This window comes from Syngnathus scovelli, chromosome 1 (genome assembly GCF_024217435.2).
Source record: "Syngnathus scovelli strain Florida chromosome 1, RoL_Ssco_1.2, whole genome shotgun sequence".
Classification (NCBI taxonomy): Eukaryota; Metazoa; Chordata; class Actinopteri; order Syngnathiformes; family Syngnathidae; genus Syngnathus; species Syngnathus scovelli.
The window spans coordinates 8368720-8393239 of NC_090847.1; the positions used below are offsets into that span (position 1 = coordinate 8368720).

Consider the following 24520-nt stretch of genomic DNA (forward strand, 5'->3'; position numbering starts at 1 on the left):
CAGATGGCGTTGCTGAAAGTCTGGATCGTGAAAATGAATGCTATGCACTGAGACTGTATATTAGAACATCTGAATAAATCGCCTGTGATGCATTTGGCATCGCATTTTAACCACTCTTTAACCACAGTGTCGAAATCATCGAGTATATTCAACTCCCAACCGGGACTTTGCACAAACCGACACAACCCCTTTTTCAAATAATGATCACGACCTGCTCACGTTTTTTTAAATGGGGTTTTGTCGGGCCATTGCTCAAATACAAAAAAATAATAATAATAAAAATTCACCAGACCACACTATATCGTGATATTTAAAGTCCCTTTGCTCGCCGTTGCCTACCAGATGACATCCAGCCTGGGGTGATCAATATAGTGGAGGAGGCTGGCGTTGAGGCGTGCAGAGGGAGGGAGGGGGAACAAGGGGTACGTGACGGTCTCAGCCTCACTGTTGGTGGAGATCATCGCGAGAAAGGCCCACCGTTGTGATCGTTGCAAGATATCTCTGCTGAACAGACGATAGTTCCACTCAATCGACCACGAAGCGGACAAGTCGAAGCTATTTGTAAATAGGTAAGGGCCACCTTTCGTTCACTGACTTGCAAGCGTTATTTCTCGGCGCGTTTAGCGACGACCGTTTGAAGACGCAGTGTTAACATTAAGAATACTTTAATTTCAGATATTATGCTGTATGTTGCATTTAAGAATGCTTTCGGCCAAACTGCTGCATGTCGTCAAATAATTCATTTGTAGCTCATGTAATGGTGTCCGATTCATATAATAATTCAATATTCATTTCTTGCGCAAATTGGTGAATATGGTGTTACCTTCCATGTATGTTTTGCACCGTGATGCGTGTAAATAAGGTAGTGTCCCCATCCCCCAGTAATAAATAGCACCGCCTGTGCATTCCCTATTGGGGAAAAAAAGGAGAAAAAAACGACCCCGTTTGTGCAGGCAGGCATCTCCCCGTGCACTGATGAGCGTAGCATTACAAGTGAGCAATAATTAATGACCCCCCTCCACAATTAACCATTTCATTGAAATCTTTTGGCTTTTTAATATTTAATGTACGGTGGGAGGATGCTGAAAAGGTGCACGAATGCATGCATGAGTGAACACAGTGACTATTTCAAAAGCCTGTTGGCCGGACTGCACCTGTCGGAATCCACCACAGGCGGCGTTATAGCTCCCATTTTCCCCAACACTTACGAACCCACCCAATGTATTGTGAATTAATACAGTGAGTATATTTAACAGTTTCAGTGGCCTCTTTACTAACATGAGATCCTTTGCATGGCTCTGCATGGTGATTGAACCACACGCGTGTTGCATTGCCCACAGTTGCTCCACCAAGATGGACGTTTTTATGAAGGGTTTGTCCAAAGCCAAGGAGGGCGTGGCTGTGGCTGCAGAGAAGACCAAGGAAGGAGTTGCCGTGGCCGCCGAGAAGACTAAAGAAGGAGTTATGTTCGTAGGTAAGATGATCAAAGCAGGGCTTGGCATCCATTGTAGAGGAATTGATTAGTGTGTGACTAACAACTGTTGGTCACGCTATTTCTTCTACTTGTGCATGGACGCTGCCATATAGGTTCAAAATACGTGATGTAAATGTAAAAGATGGATCCACTGGCAAAAAAAAAAAGTTTCATCACCGCAGCAAGCCAGTTTTTCATTCGGGAAGACAAACAATCAATGCCCGTGTTTAACGTATGCAGATCAATTCACTGTGCCATTAATTATAGAGGCTGTTTTAACAAGCAGGTAGTGAATAGCATCGGTATCAGCAGTTGTAAGATGTAGTGTAGTGCGCTGTAGTGAGGAGTAATCGTAGATGATGCAATGCTTTGAATATCCTTATGGCCTATCGCCTCACTTGACCGAGATGGGGTGGGGGTGGGGCGGAACGGGCCACGTCTGTGCACAGGCAAAGCCAGTAGACTGTACATAGAATATGACATGCATATCACATACAAGACTTCATGAAATATATAATCATCATTCATGCAAGACTTGCATGTTGCGCTTCCATCTAGCTTCAGTTTTTTTTATTAAAGAATATGGATACTCGTGAAATATTTAAGGTTTTTCGTGAAATATTTAAGGTTTTTAAATATTTATTTTTAGTTTTGGGATTTGTTAATGCCATCTTTCAAAATTGCCATATTACAATTATAGCAGATAATTTAAAATGATTGGGGTACAATGGTTTTTATTTTGTGCTGTGGATTGTCAAAATATTTATTCTTATTTTCAAGCAGGCATATATTTGCTCATCTCCCGAATTGTAACGCTTCAGGTGCATCATTGTCTTTTAATAGAAGGCCCAAAATGGAAACTCCTGGTAGTTGTCACTACTGATATGGTCACATTGTGTTCCATGAAGGCACAGTCGCACGTGATGTGCTTGTGGAGATGAGACTAGAAGTTGTCAGATGTATCTGCAATGAGATCTAAGCTGAAATCCAATTACTGCGTGCCTGTCACTCGTCATGAGCAGCAAACATGTCAGACAGCAGTCAAACTGCATGCTGGCTCATTTTCACATCCTCCTCAATCATCTTGTTGCCATGTACAAAATGGAACTCAGCATAGCTGTAATGTGTCTGCAATTATGCATTCTGTTGTTTGTCATGCTGTTGGGCAGAAAGTGTAATGCAATCTTCATTAATCTAAGACAATGATGGATAACGACAGTTAGGACAAATAAATGCTAATGCTGTCAATTAGATGGCAGAACCCAAGGGACAGGTCTCCACCCATTGCCATTCGTATGACAAAATAAGTCAAGCCGTCCAGTGTGTTGAAGTAAATATGGCCAGATTTCACAAAAAGTCATTTTGTAAGCAAATTGAGATGGGATCATCATTACTTCAGGTTTCCTAAATTTGAGACATTTGCTTTGAGATTATTTTTAAGAAAAATGGGCAACTTCGCACACATGAGATGTATGTATGTACGTATGTATGTAGGTATGTATGTTCGTATGTATGTTTGTATGTATGTACGTATGTATGTACGCATGTATGTATGTATGTACGTATTGTATGTATGTATGTATGTATGTATGTACATACATATGTATGTATGTATGTATGTATTGCAATTTTATTGCAACTTTATTATATATATATATATATATATATATATATATGCACAATCAAATTAATTTACTTTTCAAGCAATGTTTATTATCATAGTTGATGAGTGTCCATCATCACTGTTAGTAAAGTATCAACAGAATTGGCTCATATATAGTGTCACGGATCAGAGACAGGACAACCAAGTGCACACGATCCTTTATTGAAAAGGGGGGAAAGGGGAAGTGGAACACTGGACTTGCGGTCTGGCGTGGCTGAGCAGCAGAGCACAGCGCGTAGTCGTAGTCGGAGGCAGGCAGGTTGTCAAGATAGGCGGCGATCAGGCGTGGTCGGTCAGTTTACGGAAACAGTTGGCAACAGAGATCGTTCAGGGGACCAGAAGGCAGTGGTGTCACGGGCAGGGTAAGGAGACGAACTGACAACCACTGGCAGAATGCATAGAGGTTAAGTAGTGGCCCTAACGAGCTGTAGCAGGTGTTGGCAATTCCTTGATTGGGGCTTGGCTGGGAGTCCGGTGACGCAGGGACGTGACATATAGTCAGACTGTTTTCACTGTTGTGGAACAAATCATCACCAAAATCAAATTGATTTATACCAATTCATAACTGTTGTGCATCTCTCATAACACGATTGGATGGATGGATGGATGGATGGATGGATGGATGGATGGATGGATGGATGGATGGATGGATGGATGGATGGATGGATGGATGGATGGATGGATGGGTGGATGGGTGGATGGATGGATACTTGTCAAAAAAAGCAAAAAAAGATTTATTCCGACCTGTTAACTGAGTTGATCTTGTTTCATTTGGGTTATGTATTATTTCTGGGTAGGCAAACCCACTTTTAGAAACACGTCAAGAGTTTGCCTTCCCTTGCGATAGCCATCAATTGTGGGACTGTAGGTATAGTTCTTCCAGGGCACTCCATGAGTGTGTTGTTTTCACATGGATGCATTTCCTCAATTTAGGTTTTCTTTGAGGCTGCCGTTTGTAAAAAGCTTCATCATACGGCTTCTCCCTCGCTGGCTTTTAACGGTCCTCAGGGACCGATAATGCATGTGGATGCTACACAGTTCCACTGCCCTGTACAGATTCAGGACCACTGGTCACACAATGTAGTACATTGGCCAAATCGCTCAGTGGAGTAAAGTGCAGATCGATGATGGTCTGCCAAAAGGTCAAACAATTGAACAATGCTGTGGTTGTATTTTAAGCAGGAGCAGTAACGTTGATTAAGTCTCTTAAATAAATTGCTCCCTGGTGCTTTCATATCAATGGCCAGTTTGGAGATGTGAGCAATGTGGGAGTCTTTAAATATTTATGAAACTAATCATTACATAGCCATGTACTTTCACACACAGCTCATGATTATAGGAGGACAACAACCCTAAACTATTGCCATTTATTGTAGCTATGTTTTAATGGCCCAGGTTAGAATTTGTTCATTGTTCTTAGTACCAGATCCATGCATCACTCTTAGGTTTAACAATCCACTCCCATCAAAATGTAATTTAATACGCATTGAAACTCGCAGATATTTAAATGCTCTCTGCTTGTCCTCCACTGGACCATTTCGTCATCCAAAGTGAAATAATTAAGAAATTTCATGTTTTAAAATGTTCAAAATAAAGACATATCAAATCAAATCAAATTTATATCCAGGACCTCAAAACAAAGGTGATTTTACAGGCAAATTAAATGCCAGTATTAAATTCTATTTTTAAAAAAATGTGCCTAAATGATCTCTATTTTTCTTTATTGTTAACTAGGTAACAAGGCCAAAGACAGTGTCGGCACAGGTGAGTTCTTATTTTGAATATTATTCAGGTGCTATAATTCCAATCAATGCTGCAAACACTCTGCTCACTCTGCTTTTTGAATTTTGTATGTGTGCATGCGTGCGTAGTGGCTGAGAAGACCACTGGAGCGATGGAGAATATTGCTGCCGCGACTGGCCTTCTGAAGAAGGATGAATTCCCTTCTGACATGAACGTATGTGCATTATGCCACAGTTTACACTAAGATATTTCATAACAGGATATTTCAATTTAATGCTGTCGTCATGACAATTGAAGTCATGGTAGTGTTTAGCAAATCCAACTGCACTTTTTACATTGAAATATGAATCACGATTGAATTGAGATTTCAACGTGTCTTGATCAAGGCTTTTAAAATTGATTCATTGCTCTTTAAAGCAAACACTTAAGTGCACACAAATTCACATTCGAGTATACACTGTACTACAGTAGCTGCTCACGTTATTTGGTTGAATGTACTGTAGGAGTTAGTCATCTCATAAAGGGGCTTTTTAATCTATTTTACATTACTATGACTGATACGTGCAATGGTAGACAAATTTACTAAAGCACCAGCAGAGCATAGCATCTGTTAAGCCGACGTGTGTCTATAGTTGAAAGAAAACGTAATGGATGGAGCACAGAGCATGCCTGGGCATTTTAACAAAACAAAATAGAAGATGTGACGTGTGCGGCTAGAGTGGGTGCTGCTAAGAACAAAGTCAGCCAGGAGTTGGACAGAAACTCTTGAGCTATTTTTAACCACAGCCGAGTAATGTCCAGAAAAATAATAATGTGGTAGACACCTGAATAAATAAACACCCACAGCCTCGATATGATTTATTTCTCCAAAATTCTCATTATACAACCTCGTTTAACTGTATGTTTGTCTTGTATTCTGAATTGTTTTAACTCTTATTCGGACCAACATCTGTAATCGATTCGTGTTCAGAATTGTGCTACTCACCCTAAATAACCTTGTAATGCATGAGAGCTACCACGTTGACAGGCTGCGAGTGAAACAGTGTTCCTCGACCTTTTCTTAGCCTTTATCATCACAGTTGGGATCCTCTTCACTGCCTGGCAAAGATAGTTAACCTTACTGGCTTGTTTACAGTTTTGGAGGAGCTCATTTTTACACCTTGGCAAAGGCTTGCTTACAAACGTCATTCATATCATTCATGTCTGCAAAGCCATAGGCCAAAACGACACGTGCAATGGTATTCCTAATTTTCTACCAAAGCAGTAAAATTACAAAATGTTGCCATTATTTGTGTCAAATGGTGTAGGACGGTTTTGTAAAAGTAAAATAAAGCCTTTATTATATTTACAGTAAATTGGTGTAGGACTGCACGGCACACTGTTTTTTTCCAATATTTTGTCACACTTGTCTATACTGCAACCCGCAGTCACAACAATAAACAGTTTTAGGTAACTGCCTCTCCAGCAGACAATTTATATCGAGGTCGTCAAAGTTAGCCTATGTGCCAAATAAAGTGACATTCAAATATGTTAGCTTTCATTCAAGAAGTCTCCTCGGCTTTCTTCTCTTGCAGTCAACTTGAGCACGGTGCAAGATTAGGGCCTGGTGTCCACCCTAATTGACTTGATTAGCGGAGGTTTAAAAATAAGAGTGGTGACCCACTAGCTTTCTATTCAGGTCTCATTGTTGCACAGAGAGTGATGAGCAAAGTCCCAAGAAAGGAAATAGTTGATGCTTTGTTTATAAACTATTGTGTCAGAAGGAGTACATTTAAGTGAATATTCCACCGGTATTACCGGTTGTAGTTTAACACAACAGATTAAAGTTGTTTAGCTGGGACTGAATCCTAGGAAGAGGGCTGTCTGGTTTAAGGCAGCTATATTAGAATGAGTCTATGCCTGCAACACCTAAGGTACATTGTACAGTCAATTGTTCTACTTGTACATAATTCATTTTAAAATTTAAAAAATAGGCTAATTTTGGCATTATATACTTTTTAAAATTAATTGCCTCAGTTTTCAGAATTTTATCTGGCCAAAAATCAGATTCCCCATCGACTTGAAAAAAAATCCATATTTGTCGGATCCTTCTTTATAGTATAGTTTATAGATCCTTATTCAGAGCTGCGCTGCAACTGACTGATTACTTTCTAATATATTGCCTCTCTTGTAGGGGGGGACCAAAATGTCATGAAAAGCTCTCGTTATGTTGCAGTCTGCACCACAGTCTGTAAAATAGACACATACTCGTTAATATGCTTAATCACTGACATAAATAATCAGCAATGTATATTTAATCTAGGTAGACAGTTTTGTCAATTTTGTAAACTGACGGAGGCCATTTGGGCATCAACACATCCGTCTCCTATCAGTCAAGCTTTGTATTCCTTGCAATGAGGTGCACCTGACATGGTTCAATGTCAGACAATGCAAACTAAAGCAGCCTCCTTGAGGACTAGTTTTCCAATGCTAGTGCCATATTTATGAGGGAAATTCAATGACATGCAGTGTAACACACACATTGCGGGAGCGCTTAGGCCTCGATTAAAAATACAATATAAATTGTGTGACACTACCTGCACTGCAAAATAAACCTGCTCTGGAGAAGTCTAAAATTTTGTGTGAAATTGCTGCTTGTGGCAGGGTCGTGAAATACAATACGCCAGAGCACAAATCATTATTGCATCTTTTCAGCCTTCATATTTGTTTTCTGTCTGTGCCATACAGCCTGAGGATTATGGGCAGGAGGCCACGGAGGGCCAGTCTGAGGGAATGCCAGAAGGAGAGACATATGATGACACCCAGCAGGTAATCACCTTGCACCACACACATTATGGAGTCTTGTGTAGATGGATATTTTTTGCAACACTAAAATATTTTGTTTTACAATCAGGGGTGAGTCCATTAAGTGTCAGTAGATAATAGGCCTGTTAGTATTAATTGGCTCCGTATGCACATGACTATCAATGCAATATTTGCATTTGTTTTCTTATTTTCCTCTTATCTTCTTTTAACTGAAAGCTACAAAACCTCTTGGCTACGGATTAGCACGGAATTCTACTATTTTGATAGACACATTTTAAATAAATGTGCTCAAATTACCTTTAGTCATATTGATATTCATTATGTGAAGACAATCATGCTTATTATTTCTCATTTGAACAACATTTCTGGAAAATCGCAATGTCCCATCAACTGGTGAGCTATTTTTTTAGAAGAGGTCCACTGGCTACTGATATGGTCATTGAGGGATGTCTGGTGTCCACATTGATGACCCCTGCTTTAGATCATACGCACTCAGGGACAGAGCCAGAACCTTTTCAGTGAGTATGCCTTAAGGTGCACATTCACATATCCACTGGGGCCAGTGGGGTGACGCCGTCCACCATTGTAGATTCATCCCTGTACTCATTTCACTCTGCACCATTGAAGACAATTTTGCATCAAACTGATTCTCGATTACAATCAGACTAAGAGGCGTTTATGTTTTAGTTATCTCAGAGGGATCAAATATTTTTAACACCCCCGAGTATGACTCACTACATCATTGCAAGATACACTCACAGTCTTGTTCAATTACCTCTGTCATGTATCGGATGGAGCAGTGCGACCAAATGCAGCTTGGACCAGGGTTTATTGGAGAACACAAACTAACAGACTCAGCAAACTGACATGACTTAACAAACAAAACCAACAACAGGACTGATCGACAAAGATGTGCAACAAGAAGACATTAAGACAACAACACACAACAGGGCGTGAGGGGCAGACAGGACTTATATACACGACAGGTAACAAGAGACAGGTGAGAATAATCAAACTAATCATGGGCACACAGGAGGGGCGGGGCGAGGACACAGACAGAAACTAAGACAGTAACACGGCTGGGGACGAGATGTGACACTGTCAATACAAATGATTATTTTTGGCTATCAATTTCAATATGTTTGGTATGGTTCTTATTGATGAGCCTACTAAATTGCGTACACATTAAGTGTTTTCAAATTAAATTACAGGGTTGTGTGGGACAGCACACAGCAAGTGTGACATAAATGGTTTATATTTGGAAATTACCCGCTCAGGGAGAGAATCAACTATCCTAAATATGTTGCAATGAAAACGTTTAAACGCCTTTACGCTCATGGTGATATTTACACCATGTAATTTTCTAGCATTTTATTTGTATTTGTATTGATTTAAAAAGGAAATAAATATTTTCTATTTATTTGTTTTATTTTCTATTAAAATATCCATATTTATCCAATTTGATCTTATTTTGTCTGGGTTCCATTTCCTTTTCATTTGTTCCACATTTCTGCACCAGTCAATGAAAAAGGCAACACTGCATTTTTCATCATTCACATTTCATGCCATCCATGTTCTCTTAGTCTTACTCCTGCATGTTCTTCCCTTCCCCCATCCTTCTACACTCAGCACCGTAACATGCTCGTGGTCTGAGTGGGTGCGGTGATGACGTTCACAGCCTTGGTGCATTGTGGGTAACATCCGTGTCTCCCTGCATTGCTGTAAATGTGGAATCTGCTTAGGATAGAATTTGCATTGAGCCCCTCTCTGCCTGACTTGATGGGAAAACCTCCCTGTTAATTCTAAAGACGACATCAAATGACCAAGGAGTATCACACCCGGAGCCTTTAAGGCTGTCATAATGTTGAGCAGTTGGAAGGATGCTGGGGATGAGCTCACAACTCGTCCTTGAAGCTTTTCTGCAGCCCGGTGCTGCCCTCTCTAGGCATTGACTAAGCGCAATCCATGCACTGACGTCATCTTTTATTTTTGTACATGCTGGGTCATAAGAGCTGTTTGTAACCCATGAGTTTAGGTGAAGAATGATTAAGTTATATTTGAGACTCATTTAGCTACATAAAGGGCCAGAACAGTTTCATATCCTCAAACTCCTTGTGTTGTGAATGATGAAATATTTTATTGCCATGGTAGATGCCAAAAGGCTGACATAGATCGCATAAGAACACAGTATGTAATCTGATATAAGAGTCCTGTAATATTTGTTGCAAATATGTATTCAATTTATTTATCATTTACTCATTGCTCACAAATTCACACAGCCATGAAGTCATTTTGTTTTTTGTAGAAGTGGATGACATCACCTAATCTGAGCCAAGACCAAACAAATTATGACTTTGGTGTAGAATGAGGGTGCTGGAAAATATCAACACAAAACCTGAAATGTCAGATAAAAAATGGAGCTAGAGTTTGGCAAGATAACACCAGACTTTGCAATTTCTCGTTATTTTCTTCTTTCGTCCTCTCTCTTTCTTTTTGTTTGTAATGTGGAGTTGGCCTGATATCTTTTACATACCCACTCTGTAGTATAAATGCTGCTCGATCGATCGATCTGCCTATCTATCTATCTATCTATCTATCTATCTATCTATCTATCTATCTATCTATCTATCTATCTATCTATCTATCTATCTATCTATCTATCTATCTATCTATCTATCTATCTATCTATCTATCTATCTATCTACAGTCGTATGCAAAAGTTTGGGCACCCCTGATCAGTTTCGTAATTTTCCTTTATAAATCACTGAGTGTTCAAATCAGCGATTTCAGTTAAATATATCATATAGCAGACAAACACAGTGATATTTGAGAAGTGAAATTAAATCTATCTATTACACCCCCTAGTGTTGTGAGCAGTGTTGGGATCCAGGTGATTTGGATAGCAAGAAAATGCAGGAAGTGCAAATGAATTGTGATTCTGTTCCTGATTTGGGCCATAAACTGTCCAAAATTAAGCAAAATTAAAATAGCAAAAAAAAAAAAAAAAAAGCTGTGTTTTCTAAAGTAAAATTTGGTTTGCAAATGTCTTATTTTGAAAAAATGCATCAGTCTTATTTACTGGTGAGAGGCTTAAATTCTGATGATTTGGACAATTTATCGAAAATATCTATCGATCGATAAGTTGTTGATTCATCTATTAATACAATTCACATATGGGATACAATTAAAAACAGGTTGCAGCGCATTTTTCTCTTTTGGGTGACGCTGCTGCTATTAAACATCTTAAAAACACTTCTATACCCTCCTACTAACAATATCTTATAAGAAATTCCATTTTGTATATGTAGCTGACAACTCATCGCACGTCATGTTTGTTCACCTTACAGGAGAGCCAAGACTACGAACCGGAAGCATAAAAGCGTCAGTGAGCCTCCATTCAACCAGCAGCACAATATATAATAATAATATTTATAATAATAACGGACAAATGCTATTCCAATTATTCTCCAGTTTAAAAAAAAACTCCCAAAAGACAAGAATTCCCACTGAAAAATGTTCTTCCTTCAAGACAAATCTTTTATGATTATATATTGTAAATGTAATTAATGTAATGTGTTGGGTGTCGGTATTTATTGAGCTGTAGGATTGTCCTTCACTGTCTCATTTCCTTGATTCCCTCCCAATGAAATGAGACCAGAATCAGGGCTTGTGAATGTGCATTTTGTGTGAGTGTGTGTGTATATGTATTTAGACATGTGTAATAGATGTTCATCAACTTCCAATGAGACATTGGGAGCCGAAAAAAGTTACAGTCCAAGTTGCAAGCAGATATTTACACAATATCCTCTTTTAAGTGTCGACAATGCTTGTTTGTGGGGTCTCTTTTTTTTCCATTTCCTTTTGGGATGTTTTTAAAATAAGAATTTCGGATTTCTTTTTTACTTTGTATCTTTCTAGTTTCTTGTGAAATCATTCCAGTAAACTATCTGTTGGGACATGGACAGTATACATGTTTGTGTGTGGGCGTGTTTGTGTATACTGACGATTTTACCAACTTAAAGTCAATATAATATGTCTTGAAATCATAATGGTTGTCATATGAAAATGTGCTTTAAGTTGCAGGACTTGTCAATAAAAAGGTTTATGTGTTAAGCCGGACATGCAAATCCTCTGTAAATAAAAAAAAGTAAAAAAGAAAAAAAAAAAAAATTTTTCCTCAATTGAGAACTTTTTCATTTCTCTCATTATATAACCATTTCAGTCATTGAACCAGGCTCGTCTATTTTCCTTGCTTCTGTCAGACGGGTCGGGATGTTTAGAATTTGCTGCGATGACTCTTGGCACAGCTGCCAGGATGCCAGACCGACCGTGCGGTTTTGTCCGTGTTAATCCGACTGGAACGTGCAGGCTCACCAATGTCTGGCGCAAACCGAGGGTATTAAACGGTGGCTCGGGCTGCAGTTGCCTCAGACTCATGCCGTGTACCCAGCGGGGGACCAAGAGTGGAGCCATGGCCTCGTTGAAGAAGTCCTTTGAGGGCCTCAAAGGCAGCAGCCACTCTGCAGTCAAAGGAGTCACGGAAACTGCAGGTAAATCCGCTCGTACGATGATGACACGTTGAAAATTAATATGTTTCGCAAAGCAACATGGTGTGGTCTCAGTGCAGGCAGCTCAGGAAGCTGTACAGCAGGTGGCAGATTCATCCAAAGAAACAGCCAATGCAGGTACCCTGCACGTTTCAGCCATTTGTCTTCTCACTGAGTGCAAACGCACGTCGTCAGAATGTACTTATGGCCAACGTTTTCCTCCGAAAAATACAAAGAGGCTAAAGAGGCCCTTTAGCTAATTCAACAGGATAAAATAAATCAATCACGCATGCACTTATACTTTGTGGATTGAATGTGGTCATTTTGAAAAACTGCATGTTGACCTTTTCTGAAATGTTTCTTATTTTTAAAACGGATGTAGTTGCTCAAGAAGCCAGCAAACAAAGCCAAGCGGCTATAGGCAAAGCTGCCAACAAGGCCACGGACACCATCAAGGAGTTAGGACAGAAACGGGACACCAAATGATCCCTTCATTCATCTTGTTAAACTGAAGCCCACTCGTCATCATCATCATCCTCGACAGATTTTCGACGAATAACTATGCTAAAAGTTAAGAACCATTACAAACATCACATAACTAACATTCCAAAAAATGCATTTTCCCCTCTCACTTGATTCTCCCTGTTTTCTAACCACTGTGTATTTTGTATGTGTGACTTCTGAAGGGGAAATAAAACCAGAATAATTTCTCTTTTTTATGTCTACATACCTATGGAGAGATAAGACGGTGGATAGTCCCCACTGTTGATAAATTGTTAGAAGCAACACTTGCTGATAAGATGGCCTTTGGCGGGCTGATGAGCGTGTGTTGGTTCACCTTGTCCCTAGGCGGCACACCTCTCTCCGTCACACTATGTGGTTGCTAAGCAACAGAACTCCATGGGGGCCAGGGATTGATGGAGGCCTTTGAAATAGCTTCAGTCAGCACACCATGTTCTGGCCAAGCTCAAACTTATGACTGTGTTTTTGGTCATCAGAAAAAGGAAGCCGTGCAAATTAGGAAAACATAGATACGTACTTGTACACTCAATGCACACGTCGAGTCAGGCTTTTCAAGTCTTAAATAAGAGAGCGTGGATGTTGTATAAAAGACAGTGTGGTGTGCAAGTGTTCATGTGTGGGTGGCTTCCTTCAGCCTCCTTCAGGCTCCAACCTCCTTTTCTGTGTAACACAGCAATTTCAGCAATATTTAACGATAGCCACTGCTTTGAATTCATCTTGTAACAGGTCTGTGACAAACAATATTAAATTTGCAGAGAAAATTTATTTGTCATCTTTTCATGATGAGCTTGCTTTACACGTGCTATTTCCATGAAAAACACATGAACTATACTATCAATACTAATGTGCCACATGAATTGTTCATGACTCACTTTCTCTTCAGAGGGTGATTCTGTCATCAGATATTGTTATACATCCCATTGTTGAACCCCCCAACCTCTGAATGAGACGCTAATTACTATGAATGGAGGAGTAGATGAGAACTGAACATGGATTTTTTTCCTCCCCCCGTACATTACCACTCACCACAAGAACTCGAGTGTGGTTTCCAGGGAAACTGGAAATGTGAAGCTTTTCAACAGGCACAGCAGCCAGAACGACAATTGCCTCAGACAGATTCTTCTACAGACAAACCTGTAGCCACAGCAGTCAGGACCAGTCAAGAGCAGGAAATTCGAGCGTGTCCATCAGCGTGAAGTTTGGACCATGTTTGACCTGAATGTGACAGATTGTTTTGCGGAGGCTTCTTGAGTCTGAATCGACTGCTCAGGTACATCTACAGCTCTTTGTTTTATCATGTCGTGTTTGTATTTTGTATTTTCTGATTCGATCCACGTTACTCTCGTGTATTCCCTTGGTTGAATTTACCGAAGCTAATCGTCGAACATGTTGTTTATTGCATATCAAATGAGACAGCCTGTCACCGTATGTTGTGCTAAATCAAGCAAATAATTGTAAAGAATTCCATGTATATCCCAGTTCATACTGTCCTAGTTGATGACTTTTCCATTTCAAATCGCCAAGAAATTAATATGGAGCAAAATGTGCCTGTTGGCTCAGCACTGTGTTTTTCCATGCAGGAACATTTTGCACAGGACAAGATGGGAAGTCTTAAGGATGAGACGAAAGGTTTTGGCAAAGAGAGTGGAGAGCATTCAGCTGGTGACCCCGCGCTCGAAGGTCCTCTTATGAGAGAATCAACAGGTCGAGGAGGCGCTCAGATAGAACTGATCCATAATGTCAGCACCAGCGATGCCAATGAGAGTTTTGCTGAGACAATAGAGGAAGCACAATCGGGGAAGGTTTGCGACAGTAGTGTTCGTTCAGATTTTCCAAGCGTGAAAGACATTGAGCAGACTGAAGCTGTCCGTTTGAAACAACAATCCGACAGTGACAGGTCAACAGTGGCGGATGGGCCGCCCAACTGTGGAGTCGATGTAATTCAAAACACTGACAAGGTGGCTGAAGAAAAAGTCTCGTTTTCTTTTCCGCCGACTGCCGATCCTTCTGACCCAAATTCCCCAGCACCTTTTGGGCAGCACCATATGCGCACGCAGGTCAGTCTAGAGGTGGTCCAATGTCACTCAGCTGCCACGAGCCCGATGACCCCTCCGGAAGGCGGTCATGCTTTCATTTTCCCAAGCTCCTCTCGCAGATCTGGAGCTGATGCGGGAATGCAGACCGGTACGCAAGTGGAGCTTTGCTCCGTGACCACATCTCCCATGACTCCAAAGACACCCTCGACCACAGCTTTCCCAGCACTCGCCGAGACAGATGACGGGACGCAAACGATTACTCCCAGAACAAAAGGTCCACCAGAAGTTGAGTTGTCTTCTACAGAAAGTGCCGCCTGTTCTCCTGCCGAAGAGTCACAAGTGGAGCATAGCGATCACCAGGATAAGCCACAACGGATGGGAAGTATGGACCAAGATATTACCATCTTAGTGACCCACTATGATAATGACAAGATGGAAGAGCAAGAATGGGAGGATCAATCTTGTAATCCCCTAGAGATGAACAAAAATGAAGAAAATGCTCCCAAGAATTTTAAGAGGGAGACAAGTGTCTCGACAGAAAGTGCAAATCCTGATCAGGAATCAAACACAAATACAAATCAAAGCAAATCACCGAATATCAACCAAGTTATACACGAGGAAAAAGAAGTGTCAAAGCCGGCTGTCCCGGAATCTCCATCTCCTGACGGCTGCCACAGCATCCGCACACAGGTGAGTCTGGAAGTGGTGCGGTGCCAGTCCGTTGCCACCAGCCCGATGACCCCACCTGGGGGCGATCACGCCTTCCAGTTCCCAACTCACTGCGAAAGAACGGCGGCCCAAACAACAGATGCAGAGACGCAAGTGTGTCAGCAAGTGGAGTATCGTTCCATTGCTACAGCACCCATGACACCGAGAACGCCCACCGCTACGACTTTTCCAGAGATCGCGCAGGAAGCCGGCGCAGTGAAAAACAATGATGAGGGGGAAGAGGATGAGAAGGCGGAGAAGGGAAGCCAAGTTAAAAGTGAAGAGAAGGAAGACGTGACTGTGGAAAATGCGGTGGAAGAAGCTGAAGGGGAAAACGACTGCAAGGAGAAGAGTGAGGAGGTGGTGCAGGAGGTGAGCTGGGACGAGAAGGGCATGACGTGGGAGGTGTACGGGGCGGTGGTGGAAGTGGCTGTTTTGGGATCAGCCATCCAGAAGCACCTGGAGAAACAGGTGAAGAAACAGAAGAGGCAGCCCTCGTTACATCCACCGCCACCCCTCAACCCCTCAGCCACACCGCTGGCTTATGAGGTAGCCCAGGGAGGGGCGAGCAGGTGTCGGGCAGGGAAGAGGAGAGAGCAGGACGACAATGAGGGCCGTAACAGACGAAACCCATTTCGGCTTCTGATGGAGAACATGCAGCAGCCGCATTGTTGCTCTCGAACGCACACCACAGAGTGACTTAAGGGGAGGGTTAATAACGATTTACTATTTACCACCACCTAGCGTGTTCAGGGTCTTGAGCAGGGGTGGGCAAGTCCGGTCCTCGAGAGCCGCTGTCCTGCCTGTTTTTAAAGTTTCCCTCCTTCACACACCTGATTAAAATGATCAGGGTGGTTATCGAGCTTCTACTGAACTTGCTGATGAGCGGATTATCTGAATCAGTTGTGCTGCAGCAGGGCGAATTGGAAAACAGGGATAACAGTGGCTCCCCAGGACAAGACTTGCCTACCCCTGGTCTTGAGTGAACTGGAGCCTATTCTAGGTAACTTTAGGGTGAAGGGTGGCAGGGGACTGCATGATACCTCATGTCTTGGCCAGGCATTCTGTAGACCTTCGTTCAAGTGATAAAATCGAAAAGCTTCAATGGCATACCCTCCTCCCAAAAGTTTGGGATTTTTAGTTTTCAGGTGTTATTTCAGGATGAACGCAACGTCTATCACAATGCGGTACAATCAAGTAAACTCAATTCAACCTTCTCTAAAGTTTTGTTCAGCTATTCAATATTTTAGGTGTTTTGAACAACTTGCTCTTCTCTAACAAAGACAATTCACAATAGATGCTTGAGTCATGAAATGACCAGTTTCAAGTCAAATTGGTATTTAAACATGATGTTAACTGTTTGACTTAATAAGAGGACACTAACACAACAACATCTACCAATTGATCAATGGTAACTCGAGAGAGACTGTGAGAGTCACAAAAAGTGTTATCTACTTTATATTTGTGTAATTTATGTAATCGGTAATCAAAGATTCCATGTTTGTATGATGAACACTACTGAATTAAGTAGAATTTAGATGAAACCTGGTAGACGTAACATTTAATAGATGATTTCATGTTGATATGACGCGAGCCAATCATGTTTCTTTGCTAAAACATCAACAAGTGTGAACTGGTTCAAAACAATTGCAATTGTACCGTTTGCTTGGCAACAACCCCGGCGACAAAGTAGACGACTGGCAAGCCAATCCACCTCCCAGTTTTGAGGCCGTAGGTTCAAATTATTTCCTGAATTTTATGATGTTCAGCCAACAATGTATTTCTTTGAGTGTACGGTATGCTCCAGTTTCGCCCTGGCCAGGTTGAAATTGAAGCCATCATGTAACTTACGTTCATTTTTCAGGTAATTTCATATTACTTTCTAAGTACGTACCAATTTAGTCTTTTTAACCGTAAAGCAATGCCAACTGCTAACTCACTTTTTGAAGACGCAAGCTAGACAAACCCAAAATGGACATAGAACAGGAAGTCTTAGTCGAACAATGTCCCTTAGTGGAGTTGTCTATTCCTGCTGAAATTATTAAATTAATGTTTGTCTATCAGCAACAATCCAGTAGTCTGATTTTCATCCAAAATCAGACGGAACAGGCTCCAGTTTCTCGCAACCCTAAACAGTAAGCATGTCTATCAGCAGGCAGTGTAACACACATCTTGAGCTTCATGGTTGCTTTGTTGGTCAAGTACTGTACAAGTAATATATGTGTTGTGAAATACTGTGAACTAATGTTTTCGGTGCAGTAGAAATAGGACGTTTGTTATATGTTGACAAGTTTCTCTGCTTATTTTAATGCTAGTCATTGTTATCAGCATGCTATTTATGCTAATCATATTAACATCTCGGTAAACGTTATTTGTGTAATTTTACACCATAATTTTATTGTAAAGTCTTGAGCACACAGACTATCTCACAATAAGGTTGACTTTTGATTTCATGGTGCTAGCTTGCTAGCTAGTAGAATTAGTAGATTGTATTTTAATGCTTTTGCTTTTCTCTCTACATGCCCAAGTTCTATTCTTCTCTTTTTTCTCTTTTAGTAAATTTCATTGACAAAACACTACATAATTGAAACTGAAACCAAGTTGCCCCATATAACAAGCTACATGGACGGTTCTGGAACAGTCACATTCTTGAGGTCACTGAGCTTCATGTTCTTAGATGAGGGCAAGTTTTGTGTGGGATGTGAACTTCAACTCTAAATGTTGTGTGAGAGGAGTCCCTATTGTGTTGTACTTTGCTTTTCAATTTTGCATCAATTTTATTGCTTAATTGATGGTTTTGTGGAAATGTGGATAAATCAAAGCACAAATGCACAATCATGATCAGAAGTGATGACTTCAGCTATGCGGGTCGTACTCACAGCCATTTTTGCTATTTATTGTTATTTAGTTGTAATTAAAAATGATGAAATCTTATCTCTATCTTACTGTCATCATTGATGTAGTTTGGTTTTAGAGCTGTTGGTCTGTGATATTTCTGTGCAGATAATTAATCACATCTACATTTGAGGTGTGTGTTTATTCATTTATTGAACTGTTATACATTAATTTAGATGTGACTATTTTTTTCTATGATTCTAGTTATGAGCTCAAGCCGCATGAAGTCAGAAAAAGTCAATGTAAAAACCAGCAAACACATTTTGTCAGCTGTAGAATCTTGTGTCATCCACTAAGGCAATGCAATACACATTTTTTTTATATCTAAGGGTAGCACTCGGTGCTGGTGGGTGTTGCTCGTCTAACTGATGACAGTTCATTTGAAGGCAAACCAATTTTCAACTTGCTGCTTTCCAACATTGACCGAAATAAAGACCACAGTCTGCACAAAACGTGTTGCATCTTTTTGCAGCGGTTTCTGTCCTCTTAATTATGTGAATGTCATGACAAAGAATATTGTGACCAAAAAAGTTTTACACTCATAGTTTTAGACAGAATGGGATACGTTGACAGGAAAAAGTAAGTGTTGGTTAAAAACTGAGTGATTCATTGAAATGGCATATAAAACAAACTAAGAGTTACATGGGAGATGTATTTGGACAGTGGCAGGGGTTTGGGAGTTTTGACTTTTGTACAGGACAACAGAGTTGATTTTGTCCACAATTTAGGGAGCGCGCTATCTGCGCCTCACGGCAAAAACCATTGTCAATCACCTGTTATCCAATTTACGCACTGCATGCTCGTTTGATTTCTTCAGATTTAGGAAAATGCTAAGACACTGAAGCAGAAATTAGACTTACACAGGTTGGTTGAGTTCAATCACAATTCTTGTTAAGAAAGCTCTGTTTTCAGGAAAGTACAATACAGCGCTGGGCCCTTCAAGAGCAGAAAGTCTCCATTCAGAAAAGGCAACGTTCAAGGTTCTTTGGTCAGCTTATATTCAGTTGCACATTGTGGGCCGAGTTTGATGGGTGATGAGTCTTTGGGGTGGGGCAAGTTCGCAGCAGAGTTTGATTCCATGGGAGTGGGTGCTGGTTCGGTGAGAGCTGGTTCCGTGGGGTTGGGTGCTGATTATGGGCGATTCGATGTGTGTGGGGGCTGTTGTTTTCCATCCCATCTTTCAGCCTTGGCGATCACCTTGGCTGTTTTCCTCCTGGCGTTCTCCAAATGACCTTTCTGTAAACATTCTCCTCCATTCTTGCACATACACTGTCGCACCTCATCCATTCATCATTCTTTCAATTTTGTCATTTTGTACGGAATTATGTGAGATTCTTTCAATTTTGTCATTTTGTACGGAATTATGAGTTTTTGGCTGTGACATCATATATATATATATATATATATATATATATATATATATATATATATATATATATATATATATATATATATATATATATATACAGATACATATTAGATATAAAATATCTCATAATGAAATCACTGATTATCATATAATTATCACATAATCATTATGAGTTTTAACTTATAATGACTTACCATGGCATTTTTTTATTCCCAACATTAAGTTTTTTCCCTTTTCTTTTTCACTGGCGGACACGGGCTGACACGGGCTGACGTGATTTATCCAATGAGGATCACGAAAGTTCAACGGTCTTGCTTCGAATGGGCAATCACGTCAAAGTAAACGGGACAAATCGCGATCACAGCGATTGCACCTCTGGCTCCCACAACAACATTTCTTACACAAGGCTTTGTTTTGTGCTGTGCTTTTTGTTGTGTTTCTATGTGTTTGCGTCGTCTGTGTTTCAGTTTGGCAGCGAAAACGGCTCCGAGAGAGCGCTGTTTTTCTTTAACTGACCAGATTCTCTCTTTTTTTTTTAAACTTACCGAAGCACTAGCAGCGACAGTACGACGGTCGTTACTGTGTCGTTATTTTATATTTTTCTGCTGCGCGCGGGAGAAGATTATTTTTCCCGCCTGTTTTTTTTTCTCCACCTTCTGCCTCCGTGTTGGTTTTCCTCCTGGCGGCTCCACCACCAAGCACACGTCGCGACGTCCAGAAACTCGGTAAGTAGGCCTACTATCACTAAAAGTAATAAAATAAAATAGTAATACACAAGAAGTAATCAGTTTGCTTGCCATCAAAATGAATTACTCATGCAAGTACTGTAATTTCACCACAGCTTCAATCCCTGCATTTGTTCGTCATTTGAGGATTCACAGAAATTTAGCTAACTTCAGATTTCCGTGTGGGGTAGCAGAATGCTTTGCCACTTTTTACACACGTGGCGCCCTTCAAGTTCACATGTACCGCTCTCACAAGAGGACAGCTAAACCAGGACTTGAAAGGCAAATTGATGGACTTGACTTGGCTTCCACTGTTGAAGGTTGTAGCTTTATGTCAGCTCGATCAATCCGTATACATTTCCGGCAAAAAAAGACAACTTGTGGGGCAGGATCAGCCTATTTCTGGGTTGAACCACACCCACTTCCGGGTTAAACCCCATTCAGAGTACGGATGTTGATAATCTAGTTGATTGAACAGATACAGATAATGGTGTACTCACTCATCCCTAGTAGCCAACTCGTTTGTCATTGCTGCTATTTCAGCTTGCTTGCTATACATGTGTCACTTTTTGTTCATCTTTCACCAACTCAGTTACTATATCTGCTCCTTTTATCTGTTTTATGTACTGCTTGGAAAATATGTATACTCCCTGCCCTGTTTTTACAGTCATTCATCTGAAGCAGATCATTTATAAAATGGATTGCTGTGAAATATGATTTTTGTAATGTCTGACTTTAAGGAGAGACAATCCTGACTGCAAAAAAGTGGATGCTTTCGATTGAGGGGAGGGTCATAATCCCACCCGCTGCTCACCTGGCTGACTTCACCACTGCCTTGGCCACTCTCTTCGCCTGTTACTATGTTTTCAACCTAGAGTATCAGGTGGAAGCCTGCACAACATTGGAGTTTATTCAGAGGTATTAACTGATGAAATTATATACCTAACTTTATTCCCACTGGCATTTTCTATATCTCTCTTCTATAAGTGTTATTCAGGCAGTATTATCACCCCTTAATAGTAAAATAAATGTAATGCAAGTATAAAATACTGCAATATTCATCCATCCATCCATTTTCTGAACCGCTTAGTCCCCACGGGGGTCGCGGGCGTGCTGGAGCCTATCCCAGCCGTCATCGGGCAGTAGGCGGGGGACACCCTGAACTGGTTGCCAGCCAATCGCAGGGCACACAGAGACAGACAACCAATCGCACTCACACTCACACCTAGGGACAATTTGGAGTCTTCAATCGGCCTACCAAGTATGTTTTTGGAATGTGGGAGGAAACCGGAGTGCCCGGAGAAAACCCACGCGGGCCCGGGGAGAACATGCAAACTCCACACAGGGAGGGCCGGAGGTGGAATCGAACCCGCACCCTCCTAACTGTGAGGCGGACGTGCTACCCAGTGCCCCACCGAGCCGCATTACTGCAATATTTTATTTATTTAATTAAAACAATTTATTTTTATCAATTCTTTTAATTAATCCCCCCGCAATCACAGTTGTGATTTGCTATTTGATTACTCGTTGACATGTACATAATGTCTCAACCTCTAACTCCTATACTCATTTCATAGGTTTTTGGTCAGAACTAATCCTGACTCCACCAAGTGCAGTGCCAAGGAGCAGATGAGCCGGAAGACTTCATACATGAACCCCCATGTGATCTCCTTCATCAGAGACTTCATGGAGTTCAATTGGCTAACTGACTAGGTACAGGTGAGGTTCAGATAATAACTTTTGCATAGAAAGTTCAAGATGGTTTATTTAAAGAAGTCATCTCAAATAGTTATGTTAACTCATGTGGTTGTTTTTTCCCCCCATTCATTCTTAATGGCACATTTCACATTTACGTCGTTCCAGTTTGAATTTTTTTTTCTCCGATTTAATTTGCGACATATTCCAATCGATTTTTAACCGTCTCACGAGTAATCGTTACATCCCACTAATGATATAACTCCAACCTTGCTAATTGCATGAGTGTTCCTGCAGCCAGTGACACACTTCCTGTTAGAGATTTGCTCACTCCAACTTATTTTGCAAGAACCAAACAGAAGACAAGCAAGTTCTTTTAGACACCTGCAGGTGGAGAGTCCATTCGTCGCTGTCTGAACAGCGATTATCGAATGAAGTCTGAAAAGTCTCCTCCCTGCAAGGGCATATTTATTAGGAGGAACAGAGTGGGGGTGAGAGTGGACAGGTTTGGTGAACCCCCGGCCTCTGGTAAGATCAGAGCAGGGGGTGTTTTACGATGTTGTGGGAAACAGAACAACTTTGATTGCTTCCTCTGCAGCTGGTCAATCAGTTCAAAAGATCTTAGCACTTTGTTCTACTACTTTTGCTAAGACAGGACAGGCGAGTTTAATTATTACAGGTTACATTCCAACATAATCATAGGATCAAGATAACCTGGAAAACCCTAACACTTCCTATCAGGAACAAGTATCTTAACATGACACCGACATCACCATCATAATTCTTAATGTGTTTTCTTCTTTAATTTCAGGGCTCCTGTTTTGTCCAAGCCCAAGGAAGTTTTGTCTAAAAGGTTTGGTAATGTGCTTTATGTTCCTGATCACCAAAAAATACATAATCCCGTTAACACATTTTTTGTCAGTAGTTAATTGAAATATTTTAGAATATGGGTCATTCTATTAATGATTAATATTAAATCACTGATTCAGCATTTAAATTAAGCTGAAGAAGGAGTCCTATCGGGCCGTTTTGGCCTGCGGGACTCCGGAGGCAGCTGACAGGTACCGGATGGCCAAGCGGAACGCGGCTTCGGCGGTTGCTGAGGCAAAAACCCGGGCGTGGGAGGAGTTTGGTGAGGCCATGGAGAATGACTTCCGGACGGCTTCGAGGAAATTCTGGTCCACCATCCGGCGTCTCAGGAGGGGGAAGCAGTGCATCGTCAACACTGTTTACAGTGGGGATGGCGTGCTGCTGACCTCGACTCGGGACGTCGTGAGTCGGTGGGGAGAATACTTCGAAGACCTCCTCAATTCCACCTACACGCCTAAATTGTACAGTGAGAAACTTAATTTACAATGATTACCTACTGTTAATAGTACTGCATTACCATATACAATACTGTTGTATGTATTGTATGTTACATTGTATGTTGTATGTTGTAATGACCACTTCATTTGTTTGTACAGTAAATAAACCAGTAATGTAAACGCAACTGAAATCACAGTATTTCATTGATATTCATTCTGCAGTTAAACAACTAATACTGTAAATGCAACATCACAGTATTTAACTGTGATGTAGCACAGTTAAACTACCTAATACTGTATATACAACCAAGACCACAGTATTTAACTATTTTTTGCTTTACAGTAAATACACCAATACTGTAAAGTACATCTACTGTAATATGTTTTTACAGTAAGGTACTGGTTAATTGCTGCCAGTTAATTACTGTAAAATGTTTTTACATTAAGTTACTGGTTAATTGCTGCCAGTTAATTACCGTAATTTCCGGTGTGTAAGCCGCACCGGTGTATAAGCCGCACCAGCTAAAATTCAGGAATTTAAAAAATGTTTTCTTACATAAGCCGCACCGTACTATAAGCCGCACGTGCACACACGTTTTTTACAACGAAAGACAGTACTCGGAAAAAGTTTTAATAACATACTTTAACATGTCTTTCTAAACCACATATGTCAGAGTTACGGCCCGCGGGCCAGATCCGGCCCGCGAATTGATTATCTATGGCCCCCTGGATGATATTGAATTACTATTAGAACCGGCCCGTAGGCCACAGCCGCCCGCTGGTGTTTTGCACGCACCAACACTACATTTCCCACAATGCAACGGTAGCCCGCGATGTCCCTGCAGCTCGCACAAGCGGCTTCATTATTCATCAGTAGTCAGAGCAGAGTTCAACTTTCTGATACCCCCCTCCTCAAAAATGGCTAAACGTAAGGTGGACGCTGAGAACAGGGGGTTTCAGGCCAGGTGGGAGGCAGAGTACATGTTTACGGAGGTAAGAGGCAAACCTGTGTGTCTTCTGTGTGGAGAAAA

General features: G+C 41.0%; 3 protein-coding genes and 1 long non-coding RNA gene across 7 annotated transcripts; all 4 read left to right on the top strand.

The window, feature by feature from the left end:
* The first annotated feature begins 400 nt into the window (after window positions 1–400).
* sncb (synuclein, beta) lies at window positions 401–11798 on the top strand. The gene is made up of 6 exons (XM_049746741.1): window positions 401–569; window positions 1341–1474; window positions 4872–4901; window positions 5009–5094; window positions 7608–7688; window positions 11033–11798. Exons 2-6 carry the CDS (start codon window positions 1354–1356, stop codon window positions 11060–11062), a joined length of 348 nt encoding a protein of 115 aa, XP_049602698.1. The 5' UTR covers window positions 401–569; window positions 1341–1353; the 3' UTR covers window positions 11063–11798.
* A 137-nt stretch (window positions 11799–11935) lies between these two features.
* On the top strand, window positions 11936–12947 carry adirf (adipogenesis regulatory factor). Its single transcript, XM_068651594.1, has 3 exons — window positions 11936–12235; window positions 12308–12370; window positions 12615–12947. Exons 1-3 carry the CDS (start codon window positions 11977–11979, stop codon window positions 12716–12718), a joined length of 426 nt encoding a protein of 141 aa, XP_068507695.1. The 5' UTR covers window positions 11936–11976; the 3' UTR covers window positions 12719–12947.
* Window positions 12948–13110: 163 nt separating this feature from the next.
* On the top strand, window positions 13111–18845 carry LOC125984488 (G protein-regulated inducer of neurite outgrowth 1). Its single transcript, XM_049746394.2, has 2 exons — window positions 13111–14024; window positions 14335–18845. The coding sequence occupies exon 2, from the start codon at window positions 14356–14358 to the stop codon at window positions 16195–16197; it is 1842 nt and encodes a 613-aa protein (XP_049602351.1). The 5' UTR covers window positions 13111–14024; window positions 14335–14355; the 3' UTR covers window positions 16198–18845.
* Window positions 18846–19880: 1035 nt separating this feature from the next.
* LOC137840525 (uncharacterized) lies at window positions 19881–23674 on the top strand. 4 transcript variants are annotated; one of them, XR_011087218.1, is made up of 5 exons: window positions 19882–20487; window positions 21228–21405; window positions 22065–22206; window positions 22994–23035; window positions 23185–23674. It is a non-coding gene; the product is annotated as an uncharacterized lncRNA (long non-coding RNA). The 4 variants fall into 4 exon arrangements; XR_011087217.1 differs by having other exon boundaries at window positions 19881–20807; window positions 22994–23674; XR_011087215.1 differs by having other exon boundaries at window positions 22994–23674.
* The last annotated feature ends 846 nt before the right edge of the window (window positions 23675–24520 follow it).